The sequence below is a fragment of the Bubalus bubalis genome, chromosome 8, assembly GCF_019923935.1.
Source record: "Bubalus bubalis isolate 160015118507 breed Murrah chromosome 8, NDDB_SH_1, whole genome shotgun sequence".
Classification (NCBI taxonomy): Eukaryota; Metazoa; Chordata; class Mammalia; order Artiodactyla; family Bovidae; genus Bubalus; species Bubalus bubalis.
The window spans coordinates 12,187,534-12,201,320 of NC_059164.1; the positions used below are offsets into that span (position 1 = coordinate 12,187,534).

The 13,787-nt window shown below is 43.8% G+C and overlaps 1 protein-coding gene across 3 annotated transcripts in view; it reads right to left on the reverse strand.

Moving 5' to 3' along the window:
• The window catches only part of PON1 (paraoxonase 1), a 36,575-nt gene that overhangs the window by 3,322 nt on the left and 19,466 nt on the right, over nt 1-13,787 (reverse strand). For 2 of the 3 annotated variants that reach the window (XM_044946453.2, XM_025291988.3), the window contains exons 6-8: nt 7,581-7,781; nt 6,056-6,137; nt 1,850-1,978 (exon numbers count right to left, since the gene is read on the reverse strand). In XM_044946453.2, coding sequence (XP_044802388.1) covers nt 1,850-1,978; nt 6,056-6,137; nt 7,581-7,781 — 412 coding nt within the window. The remainder of the gene's footprint in view (nt 1-1,849; nt 1,979-6,055; nt 6,138-7,580; nt 7,782-13,787) is intronic. The other variant, XM_025291990.3, reaches the window with a different exon arrangement.

Genomic DNA, 13,787 nt, shown 5'->3' on the forward strand with positions numbered 1-13,787 from the left:
AGGAAACCACTTTCTATTAAAACTAAGTCACTCTTCTGTGGGGCAGTGCATTAGATAATGGATGGTTATTACTTTTTGCTATTCTTTACCAGATTCATCATTAGAAAGGAAGCATTTTTTTTTTTCTAGAACAGGAAACTGAGTCCGTGCTGTAGCAAATGGTTCAAGTTCACCAAATGAGCTAACAAGCAAGAGCAAATTAGAATCTAACATTCTGCCCAGTTCTGAACAGTGAACACGCCACAGCATACATTTCCTCAATTCTACTGAGCATACCATGCCACAGTCCTAATAGCTAAGAACTAGCAAAAGGCACAAAGGGTTGCCATTCATCATAATCACAGTTGTCTTGTAAAGCCAGAGAAAAGGTTATGAAGGGCCAACATGTAGTTGGAAATACATATTTGGCTTTTGTTTCTTATCCAAGAGACACAGGCTTTAAAAAATTTTTTTTAGGGGTGAAGGGTGGAATGAGACTGACTCTTAAAGCTTTAAAAAGAATGCATGCTCAGTTGCTCAGTTACGTCCAACTCTGCAACCCCGTGGACTGTAGCCTGCCAGGCTCCTCTGTCCATGGGATTATCCAGGCAAGAATACTGGAGCGGGTTGCCATGCCCACCTCCAAGGGAGCCCCTTAAAAAGAATACATAACAGTAAACTATGCTAAAAAGTACACTGAGTACTTGATGTAAATAATCAGCATAATTAGTAGAAACTGAAAGCCGAGTAGAAAACCCTAGTTAAGTCATAGTAGACATTCAGTGTTCTTGCTTAGAGAATACCAGGGATGGGGGAGCCTGGTGGGCTGCCATCTATGGGGTTGCACAGAGTTGGACACAACTGAAGCGACTTAGCAGCAGCAGCAGCAGACATTCAGATGCTCATGGCAAAATGAGTTTCAAATTCCTGCTTGCACTGTCAAAATAATCTACTGAGAAAAAGACCAATGACGTGAATAGAGTCTCTGGATACTAAAACTAAGATAGAAGAGGTCTTTCAAGCTCAGATCTTTCCAGCAAGGATTTGTGTTCCCATTCTGCCTGGAAGGCTTGGAGGGGATGGCATCTCTGCTTTGCAGCTGCTCTGTTACATGAACTGGCAAAGGCACTGACACACAGGAAAAGGGTGTTGAACAGGAAGGCAGGTAACACACACGTGTTTAGACCATAACAATGTGGCCTGTTATATTTTTTAAACTACTGTGAATGGCCACATCGGAGAAACTCACTACTGAAATACAGATATGGAGCCCAATCCAGTACTGGCTGTCCTAACCCAGCCCTCTAGACTCTTCTCCACTCCGCTCAGCCTTCCAGAGCCTGCTTAGGGCTCCCTCCACCTCCCAGTAAAGGTTGACCGGAAGCAGCAGCAGGGAGGGGTGGGCAGACTGAGAAGGAGGCGGAGTGTCTGCCCCCAGCACCGCCCCCCCCGTGTGGGGCCATGACCTCATCTGGTTGGCTCCATCCCTCAACCAGAGGTCAGGTTCCCCTCCCAGCAGCCTCTCCACACACAGCTCTCACCTTGTTTGGGCTTCTGGTAGCTGTGCCTACCTCCGTGGTGGCCCTGGGGTACCATATTACCCTCCCCCGTTCATTTCCCTACCTGTCCCCACATCTCTGTACATAGCCCCCTCATTAAACCCCCCAAATCACCCAGTTTACAGGTACCATCTGTCTCCCACCTAGACTCTGCCTCAAATGCCTCCCAAAGTCAAATTCCATCTTTATCTGATCATTTAGGTCATCTATCCACGTCTCCCTTTTATTTGCACATATAACTGAGATTTATGTTTTCAAGAGAAAACTAGCTGGGAATGAAGGCGCTGATATGATTCTTTTCTCAAACTAACCTCTGATCCAGGAGGATTCTCTGGGTCATAGGAAAAGATTTTCATGCCATTGGGGTGGCAGCCAACCCACAGGTCCCCTGTCACAGGATCCACGGATATGTTATCCACGAGTGTGTCACACTCCAGAGACTTATAGATTAAAACCAAAGGGAGAAAGAAAACAAGCAGTAAAAAATTTGAGAGGAGATGGAGCAATATATTAGAGAAAGCTATCGTGGCGTCCTTGGGCACCATACACCTGCTCCAGGGATGAGACAATTCTGCTCCCCTGCCCATTTCACTAGCACTCAGGGAATTCCTCTAGCTCTCCATCTGTGTTAGTATTTTGCCATTTTCCAGAACGTGAGGGAAGGGGAAGATCAGAAAAACCAAGAAAGACTATTAAAAGTGATACGAAAGCATTTGGACTAACATCTGTGCGTGAACTTAAAACCAAAAGTGAAAAAAAAAATTTTTTTTTCAGTGCAGCATAAAACAGTTCCTTTGAAAAAGGCATGTGCAAATGATATTTTTATAAGCATTCTGGAAACAACCAGGAAATGTGGATTCATTTCTGATGAGAGCATCAGTGAAGTGTAGGCTCTTCTTTAATGGCTAATCATAGGCTGTGCAGCCAGAGGAGAAATGGTCACCCGGGGTCTAATTTGTGCCTTGAAGTTGAGGAAAAGTTTCTTCTTCAGCTTCCTGGTGTTATTCGACTCCCTGTTCCTCTGCTGTTTATTTTCTAAATATAAGTTGCAAGCATGTGTTGACTGCACAGATTGCTGTCACGGCTTTGTACCAGGATCATAAATAATACCAACGATTCTTAATTCCGTCATTCATCATCTTGGCTGCCTTCTACCGGGGAGAAATCACATCTATTTGTCTACCTCTAACTCTCAGTTGGATAAACAATATCTACCATGTACCTCGAACAGAGGCCAGCATACCTCAGTGCCCAGAGAGCCTGGAACAATTGACGGCAACTCATCGCAAAGGCCAGAGCGTGGGCAGACAACTGTGGGAACCCTGTGCTTTCCACTCAAAACAAGGGCTCTCCCCGCCTGGCCGGGAGGGGCAAGGATGCTCAAGGGGCCTCCTTTTCACCTTCGCGCAGTGCATCACTCATTCCTACCCTGGAAACAGGCAGGTTTGGCCAAGGGAGGTGGTTGAGTAAATGTCCTCTGGCCAAAGTCATCTCTAAGTCTTTTCCATCCCCAAACCCCATCTACCCCAGGGTCAGGCATTCTAGGCTGATACGTTAAATTCTTTTTTTTTTTTTTAATCAGAGCGTAATTGCTGTACAATGTTGTGTTAGTTTCTGCTGTATAATGAAGTGAATCAGCTATCTATCCATCTATCTATCTATCGGGAGGAGATATATATGTGTATCTATAGGGAGGAGATATATGTGTGTGTGTGTGGATGTGTGTGTGCATGCATATTATCCCCTCCCTCTTGAGCCTCCCTCTCACCCCCAGCTGCTGTCCCACACCTCTAGCTCATCACAGAGCATCGAGCTGAGCTCCCTGTGCTTTCCAGCAGGTTCCCACCAGCTGGCTGTTTCACACAGGGTAGCACAGATATGTCAAAGCGCCTCTCTCGACTCGTCCCACCCTCCTCTTCTCACTGTGTCCACATGTCGGTTCTCTACATCCCTGCCCTATTGCCCTGCAAATCGGTGCATCTTTCTGTGAGGAAAATGTTTGTCTCGGGGCACTGCTACTATCTTTGGAAGGGGTCATGGCCAACCAGTGAATTCCACAGCAGATAAAAACTTACAGAGATGAGGGTAGGCAGTGAGAGTGGGAGAAGGACCCAGAAGCCTAGGGTCCCATTCATTCTTCACACCAGTAACAAGCTCCTGCCACGGGCACCAGCTGAGCAAGGGGCAGAACTGTGTTCTGCCCAGGAAGAGCTGGACAGTCCAACAGGGAGCCCATCTTGGCCTCAGCAATAAGCTCTTCCCTTGAAAATGCATGATTCCCAGCAATACCAACTCACCAATTGCAGGTACAGACCATGCATCACGCTTCCACAAAGTCCAATGGAAACTTTTGCATGCCTTGGTCAAGGAAACTTAATAAATGATTCTCTTTGGGGAAAACGGTATCCTGTATTAACAAACATCCCAGTTTTTAGAGAACTGGAACTCACTGAAGTGAGACTAATTCATTGACTGTGTCTTGGAAAATATTTTGAAGAAGGGATCATTTTTACTGTGGTAAAATACGCATAACATGAAATTGGTCATTTTAACCATTTTTCAGTGTACAACTCAGTAGCATCAGGTACATTCAAAATGTCATGAATCCACCACATTCCATTTCCAGACCCTTTCATCATCCCAAACAGAAGCTGTACCGAGTAGCTTCCCATTCCTCCCTTCCCCATCCCATGGTCACCCCTGTCCTGCTCTCTCCTTACGAATTTGCCTCTTCTAGGTACCACATGTAAGTGGAATCATAGAATATTTGTCCTTTTGTATCTAGCATAAGGACTTTTATGCTAAGTATTCTTAGCATAATAACTTCACTTAGCATGTCTCCAAATTCATTGGTGTTCTTGCATGAATCACTCCATTCCTTTTCAGGGCTGAGGAATATTTCATTCCATGTATACACTACACTTCGGCCACAGACCCATCCACATCTCATCACAAATCCTAATAACAACCCAGCTAGTTTGTCAAATTTCCTGGCACTCCAGTAGTAATCAACTGGACTTGATTAACTACTGGAGTTAATGATCCTCCAAAAGAAAGAATGATGTTACCTAGTTGAGGAGAGGGGAGTCTCACCTGAATTATCATGTCAGGACACCAGCAGGATTTTCTGCCAGCAGTGGGAGCCAAACCGGAAATAAACTTTGCCCTCAATCGACAGGAGTAGCATCTTTATCGTTCAGTGTTGCGTGTACCTTGGATGGGGTTTTATTCTTATAAAATCCTTTAAGTTTCAATTTGCAGAAGTATCTACTGTGATAACCACAATTTGTTTTTATCCCCTCAGCCAGTCTGAGTGTGTGAAATTCCATTTTACTGCAGCGAATACCAAACGATCATAGCCCTGTCAACGATTTTTAATGTCAAACATGATATTACATTTGCTGTGGTTTCAAGGCAATTTTCTCAGAATGAAGCCCCTCACGATGGTCCCCGATACGCGCTGATGGGCACAGTCACAGATGACCATGCGTCTCAGTGCCATGGGTGGTGCTGGCAGGGGAGGGACCTCTGCGTCTTTTCAAAAGCATCACTTTCATAATGCTCCGATTTACACATACTTCTTCTTTCTGCTCCTTTGTGTTTCTACCCCTTTTGATTCAAACCTTCAGACCAGACCATATTCGGTACAGGTAAAGATGATCCCCTGAAGAATGCCCGGCCCCAGCATGTTAATTTAACAATTACTTTGTTGAGTGCCTACTGGGTGTGGGAACTGTCCCTGGAACACACAAAGTATCCGTCCTATGCCACTTATACCCTAGTGGGACAGGCAGACAAACACTGGGGAGAAGGAGAAAATGAATGCAAAACGTGTTAGCGAAGGATGCTGAAGGGAAAAAAATAAAGCCATCAAAGAGATAGGAAGTGTGTGTGTGTGCACACGCGTTTGTCTAGGGAGAAGTAGTCTAGGGGAAGGCCTCGCTGAAGTGACATTTTAGTGAAATCTGGCAAGATGTGAAGGAGAGAGGCGTGAAGACCTGGAGGAAGAATACCTGAGCAGCGGGACAAGGGCCCTATCCTGAGGAAGGACATTGCCAGGGGAGTTCCAGAACTGCTCAGGCAGGAGTGGCTCAGCAGCGGGGGCAAGGGCTGGAGAGAGGCGGTAATGTGACCACCGGTGGCCGTCTCGAGGGCCTGGGCTTTGTAAATACCATGCTGAGTGCTGTTGTGTGCAAGGTGAGGCTCTTGTCTGTTCCATCAACATGGAGGAGGAAGGGAGAGGGGAGGGAAGAGGGAAGTGAAGACAAGCCGGAAATTCACTGGAACAGAGAGAATCAAAGTTGCATAGACGATGCGTGTGGTCTGCCACTTCCCACTCTGCCGCTGAGCAAAAGTGAACAACAAATGCAGACGATGCTGATGCCTCCTAATAAAGGAGTGAAGAATTGGTTCTCACCCACTCCAATTAGACAATCCTTTTTCCTCACTTCCAATTTCACAAATCAATTAGAATCTAATTATCACCCCCACAAACTTATAATGTTAATACATCTTACCTTCAATGGAGTTAAAGTCCAATTAGCATGCTTTTCATACACATGAATCTTATGAGCCAGCATTTCAGCTATATAGACATACCTTCAAAGAAGAAAGAGCTACATCAAAGCCAGTGAAGGGAAGCAATTCAGAAGGTTACCATGAAGGCATAATAACCCTTCCTGGGGGAGAACTTTGCTTAGAGCTTGGAAAACAGAAGCTGTCTCAAAACACAGTGGATTCTGAAGGAACTCAATGAGTTGACAGCACACGGGGGACTTTTAATCCCTGAAAAGTTATTTCAAAAGATGTGAAACTAGTTGGCCCTAACTAGTAGGCAAGGAGCTTAACTCTAATGCCAGTTCTTAGCATCTGCGAGCAAAAGCATGACCTCACTTTTCTTGGTCGGTCAACATAATGGCAAGCCCCAGGTTCTGCATTTCATCCCCTTGTTTTAGGCCACAGAAAATTCAAGAGAAGACAAGTGCTTGGCCTGGATCTGAGAGAAGACTCCCTCCCCTCTACATGAGGACAGTGTCAAGTTCATCATAAAGATCTCTGGCCAGTCTAAGTGCAGTGCCTCCCAGAACAAAGAGAGAAATGACTGCGTGATTATCTGCTATTTTTGAAGATGAGGGGATGATATGAGTAATTAAAAACTGTGCTGCTTTCTCTATATATGTTACCACCTTCTGAATATGTTACTAAGCCTCTAAGTATGCTACAAATGCTTAACGATACGAGATGAAGAGGATTTTATACATACACCAGTCTTACCCAAAGTGTGGTCCCCAGACCCAGAGCTGGTCCGTGAATTGTTTCAGAATGACCACCGGAAAATAACATGAATCAACTACATCACTAAGCCTACTACTTATGAAGCTGACTTTTTCCCCATTAATAACACTTTCTTGATGAAGGAAGCAGTGGCTTGATTTACATTTTGGTACAAACTCTCTGTCATGTCACAAACCAGCGCTACGGATATAAACATACCCATAAGTTGTTAATCTCAAGATACAGTCAAAAATCCTCCTTGAAAGCAAGCAAAAGGATACTAAATGTTTTTTGTATGTACCTCCTCTTGAAATGCACTCCCCGCCCCACAAAGGAATTTAAAAGAGTATGCATGCTCAGTTGTTCATTTGCATCTGACTCTTGTGACCCCTTGAACTAGCCCACCAGGTTCCTCTGTCCTTCGGATTCTCCAGGCAAGAATACTGGAGTGGGTTGCCATGCCCTCCTCCAGGGGATCTTCCCAACTCAGGGATCGAACCCGTGTCTCTTGTGTCTCCTGCATTAGCAGGCAAATTCTTTAGCACTGCACTGCCTGGAAAACCTTAAAATAGTATGCCTTCACAAAATAGTAAATTATGATTTGATATATTTCATCCCCTGGAAATTAAGATATTTTTCATTTCCCCCAATTTCCTTTTACTGGAATAACATGCTAGAATGTATCCCCCTTTTTAGAAGATGAATATGCTCTAAACATGTTGAATGAGAATCTAGGGACAAACGTGGTATTTTAAGGTGTTCACGTACTTGCGGTCAGGTGACATGCTGATTCCATTAGCAAAATCAAATCCACTGGCCACCACTCGAACGTCATCTGGACTGTAGTAAACAACATTTGACCATGCTAGACCCAAATATAATTCCCAGGATCTCATGTACTGGTCAACAAAATAGTGATCATTGGTGGCATAGAAGTGTTCACGGCCCACAGCGACAAGGTCATTCAAACTGCAATCAAAACACACACGTGTGACACAGGTGGGTGACGGCATGGAACCTGACATGCTCACACACGGCGCTTATGAGTGTATGCTTGTAAAATCAGAGTGTGCGATGGAACCTTCGCATCAGCTGTTACAGCCCAGAATTATGTGCAATCAGTCCCGCCTATACAATCCTCAAATACAGTGATTACCTGGAGAAACCCTAAGAGGTTATTATAGAAATGGAACAGAAAAAACCTATTAACTGTATCGTGGGAAAAAGTGCCGTGGTGTGTGTGTGTGTGTGTGTAGACAGACTAAACTCCACAGACATTAAATTAGTCCAGGAATCATTATCCAGGCCACATTTGTTTATGCTCATATAGAGCAGTTCAAGGCAGCACCAGGCAGTGGGAAAAAACCCAGCTATCTTGAGACTCACATTTTAGTTACAGCTCTGCTACATGGGACAACAGACTGGTTCCAAATTGGGAAAGGAGTACAAGGCTGTATATTGTCACCCTGCTTATTTAACTTCTATGCAGAGTACATCATGTGAAATGTTGGGCTGGATGAAGCACAAGCTGGAATCAAGACTGCTGGGAGAAATATCAATAACCTCAGATATGCAGATGACACCACCCTTATGGCAGAAAGTGAAAAGGAACTAAAGAGCCTCTTGATGAAAGTGAAAGAGGAAGAGTGAAGAAGTTGGCTTAAAACTTGACATTCAGAAAACTAAGGTCATGGCATCTGGTCCCATCACTTCATGGCAAATAGATGGGGAAACAATGGAAACAGTGAGAGACTTTCTTTTCTTAGGCTCCAAAATCACTGCAGATGGTGACTGCAGCCATGAAATTAAAAGACACTTACTCCTTGGAAGAAAAGCTATGACTAACCTAGATAGCATATTAAAGAGCAGAGACATTACTATACCAACAAAGGTCCATCTAGTCAAAGCTTTGGTTTTTCCAGTGGTCATGTATGGATGTGAGAGTTGGACCATAAAGAAAGCTGAGCACTGAAGAAATGATGGTTTTGAACTGTGGTGTTGGAGAAGACTCTTGAGAGTCCCTTGGACTGCAAGGAGATCCAACCAGTCCATCCTAAAGGATGGACTGAATATTCATTGGAAGGACTGATGTTGAAACTGAAACGCCAATACTCTGGCACTGGTGCAAAGAACTGACTCATTGGAAAAGACCCTGATGCTGGGAAAGATTGAAGGCAGGAGGAGAAGGGGACAGCAGAGGATGAGATGGTTGGATGGCATCACCGATGCGATGGACATGAATTTGAGTAGGCTCTAGGAGTTGGTGATGGACAGGGAAGCCTGGCGTGCTGCAGTCCATGGGGTTGCAAACAGTCGGACACGACTGAGCGACTGAAATGAACTGAACTGATCTGCTACTATTAGCTGTGTGATCTAGCGAAAGTTAATCATTTAACATGCCAGGGCTTCAGTTTACTTATCTGTTTTAAAAAAAAAAAAAAAAGGAGGAGATGGACTGGTCTATCTTCCAGACCTACAGGGTCAATTTCAGCTGTAAAGTTTCATGATTCTAAACGGAGTGAAACATCCGTGAGCGAGAAAGCTCAGAAATAGGATGCGGTGGCATGTTTTGTTGCTGTTGTTCTAATTTTGATTCTCTTTGTGTTACTGAAAATCTAAGCTATATGAGTCTATTTTTCTGCTTTAATAGGTACAACAGTGAGCACATAAGTGAGTCATTCTGTGCTGATTGAGGTGACAGAAGTTCCTCTGGGCCTTTATCCAGGACAGAATTATCTCAGCTCCACTGCGGAGGGCGTCACAGCCCAGCACATCAGCTCTAACGCCACCCCGGGCTCCTGGGCATCTTTGATAAGCATACAGAGCCTCAGTTTTCTCATCTGCAAAGAGAGGTTAAATGATTTTCCCAAAGTCATACAGCTCATTAGTATAAGACTAAGGGTCAGCATCTTCATTTGTGGCGTTGCCATGAGAATTACAATGAGACAATGCCTGCCGTCCGCTTTGCAGTGAGCCTGCCGCTCACAAAGCCTCCATCAGCAGTAACCACTGTTCCTATCCGAGAAAGGGGGTCTAGGAATTTAGGATTAGTCTGTATGGGCTTCAGGCAGAAGCCTGCAAAGATTTTTTTTTTTTTTCTTCTCTTTTTAAAAGGTAAATGTACGAAATTAGTATGTTTTTTAACCCTTTGCTGTTTTTCATTTTAAAAAGAGAGCAGAGCAGAAAGGTTTAGAGTCATAGTTTTGAAATCTGATGGGCTGCATTTGAATCCTCCATTTGTGGCTTGCTCTCAACGTGGTATGCGGCCATGGCGTGTCAGTATGCTCTGAGCCTCTCCATATTTTGGAAGGTTGGGGTATGCATAAAATGAAATAACTAATCAAAGACTTTGGCACCATGCCTGGCATATAGTACATGATCAGTAATGACCAATAATATTATTATTAATAACCTGTTCTATTATAATAGATTAGTCATTGGAATAGTAACGCTATTCCGTTGTTGTTGTTGTATTAGTCTCTCAGTTGTATCCTACTCTTTGTGATCCCATGTACCACCAGACTCCCCTGTCCATGGAATTCTCCAAGCAAGAATCCTGGAATGGGTTGCCATTCTCTTCTCCAGAGGATCTTCCCATCCAGGGGTCAAACCTGGGCCTACCCACGTTGCAGGCAGATTCTTTACCATCTGAGCCACCAGGGAAGCCCATTAATGCTATAGACAACCATATAAACAACCATTGAATACAAAGATGAAAATATACATGGCTAACCCGCGGGTTGGGAGAGCAGAATTTTTGTTAATTGTGACACTAACTATAGTTAGGTTCTGTATTTGCCAAAGATCAATGCATTTGCAATTGCAAGTAGTCATGTATGGCTATGAGAGTTGGACCATAAAGAGGGCTGAGCACCGAAGAACTGAAGCTTTCAAACTGTGGTACTAGAGAAGACTCTTGAGAGCCCTTGGACTGCAAGGAGACCAATCCTAAAGGAAATCACCCCTGAATATTCATTAGAAGGACTGATGCTGAAGCTGAAGCTCCAATACTTTGGCCACCTGATGGGAAGAGTTGACTCATTGGAAAGGACCCTGAAAAATGCTGGGAAAGATTGAGGACAGGAGGAGAAGAGGGCGACAGAGGATGAGATCGCTGGATGGCATCATCAACTCAATGGACATGAGTTTGAGCAAACTCCAGGAGATACAAAGGACAGGGAAGTCTGGTGTGCTGCAGTCCATGGGGTCACAAAGAGTTGGACACGACTTAGCTATTGAACAACAACAACAAAAGAAAAAAAAAAAGCCCTAACCCTAGGAAATTGGACAAAACTAAGATTTCCAAGGTTAAATGGTAAAAAAAATAAGTTTCACTATTTCATAGCGACTCAGAGCAGAAGCTCCAGACTCAAGCTCCAGACTCAAGGATTAAAATTCCAGTTGTGCCATTTACTGACAGTGTCCCCTGAAGCAGTGTTCCTCAGGCTTCATTTGTTTTAAATTTAATATGGTATAGTAGTAACACCTAATTAAGAACATGCTTGTAAAAAGCTAATGAAATAATCTGTTTAATTGGCTATTGCACCACCTGAGTTATAGCAGAAGCTCATTCAACTTTTATTATCACTGTCATTTCTACCATTTGTCTGGCTTCTCTAGTCCACACACTTTCCCCTAATTTAGATCTTGGTATTTGGCACAGTCTCCAGACACTCAGTGTCCTCATTCTCTTTCCAAAATATATTTGTTGAATGAAGGTATGAACAAACTCTCCCACCAGAAGCTGTTCTCTGAACTTTCATGCAGATGAAGACCTGGGCTGTAGTTTATAATGGTCACCAATTGGTTAATTTGCCTTCATCCAGTAACCTGATTTCTCTGCGGTCTCAGTTTCCTCAGCTTCAGCCCCATCGGGTAAGACAGGAGGGGGAGGAGCCCTAACACTGAGCAGGTGCTTTGCTAGACATCTGCAAGTATATACCACATGGTTTAAAAGAAATCCAGATTCACACATTCTGAGATAATTGAGTTCTGCAGGTAAATTATTCAAATAGAGGTTAAGAGTCTAAAAAGACCATAACGATTAGAGGATAAAAACTGTGTGGGAAGATAGTGTCAAATTATTTTCTGAAATCCATCATTACCTCATAAACAGAACCCTAGGGCTTCCCTGGTGGCTCGGTGGTAAAGAATCTGCCCGCGATGCGGGAGACGTGAGTTCCATCCCTGGGTTGAGAAGATCCCCTCGAGAAGGAAACCACAACACACCCGAGTATTCTTGCCTGCAGAATCCCGTGGATAGAGGAGCCTGGAGGGCTACAGTCCACGGGGTTGCAAAGACTCAGGCATGACTTAGCGACGAAACAACAACAAAGGCAAGTGAGGATGTCAGTTTTGTGTTGGGATCAGGGATCTGTGTGTGTTTCCTTTCTCTAGATGTTGTGCTGCGGAGGAAGCTGGGATGGAGCTGGCTGTTAACCACAGAGCTGCTGTTTCAGGAATCATGTGCAAATGAACAGCAGGAGAAGCAGCGCTGGGAGGTCTTAGAGACACTGGATCACAGATCTCCGCTTGGGTTTGTGTTTCTAATTCTTAGAAACATGTACAATTCCAACTTTCACTGTAAATAACAATAAGCTTGAACAAATAAGCTCAAGAGGTGAAATTTGTCCATGAAACCAGTTTGGGTTTGAGATACTAAGTCTGGTTCTGCAGAAGAACAGAGTGCTTTCTTGGTAAAAGCATAAAGGAACATTCTCTGGGACCAGGAGGCATAAACCAGCATCCAGCCAACCCGGGAAACAAGGGAGGAAGAGGAGGGGTGTCTTCTCTGGAGCTTGAGTCCTCAAAAGTTTCTGCGGATGAACATCTGGAGGAGTTTATGCTTATCAGAAAGGAGAGTCACCCTCATTTATAGTCTATGGGAACTTGGATAGAATTTGGATCCTACTGTTGTGTGAAAATTGTATAAATCTTAATTATGTTGAATTGGCTCATGGTGCTTTCCAGGTCTACTATATCCTTATACTTTTCTATTTATTTTATTAATTTTTGAGAGTTTGATATTGAAACTCCAACTAAAAGTCTTAATTTACCTACTTAAAAAACAATTGTATTAATAATATACAGTTAAACTATATGTAACTTTCAGTTGAGTTCAGTTCAGTTCAGTTGCTCAGTTGTGTCCGACTCTTTGCGACCCCATGAATCGCAGCACACCAGGCCTCCCTGTCCATCACCAACTCCCAGAGTTCACTCAGACTCACGTCCATTGAGTCAGTGATGCCATCCAGCCATCTCATCCTCTGTCGTCCCCTTCTCCTCCTGCCCCCAATCCCTCCCAGCATCAGAGTCTTTTCCAATGAGTCAGCTCTTCGCATGAGGTGGCCAAAGTATTGGAGTTTCAGCTTTAGCATCAGTCCTTCCAATGAACACCCAGGACTGATCTCCTTTAGGATGAACTGGTTGGATCTCCTTGCAGCCCAAGGGACTCTCAAGAGTCTTCTCCAACACCACAATTCAAAAGCATCAATTCTTCGGCACTCAGCTTTCCTTATAGTCCAACTCTCACATCCATACATGACCACTGGAAAAACCATAGCCTTGACTAGATGGACCTTTGTTGACAAAGTAATGTCTCTGCTTTTTAATATGCTGTCTAGGTGGGTCATAACTTTCCTTCCAAGGAGTAAGTGCTTTTTAATTTCATGGCTGCAGTCACCATCTGCAGTAATTTTGGAGCCCAAAAAAATAAAGTCTGCCACTGTTTCCCTATCTATTTGCCAGGCAGTGATGGGACTGGATGCCATGATCTTAGATTTCTGAATGTTGAGCTTTAAGTAACTTTAGTCTCCTGTAAATGTGTTATCATACTTTCATAATTTAAAAAATAAGAAAGAGGAAAAAGAGCATTAGAAGAGGAATAAATGAAAGTAAAATAAAATTTTTAAAAAGAGAAAGGAGAATTGCCATTGTCCCCCCACCCCACCCCCAACCCCCGCCAAAGGAAACACT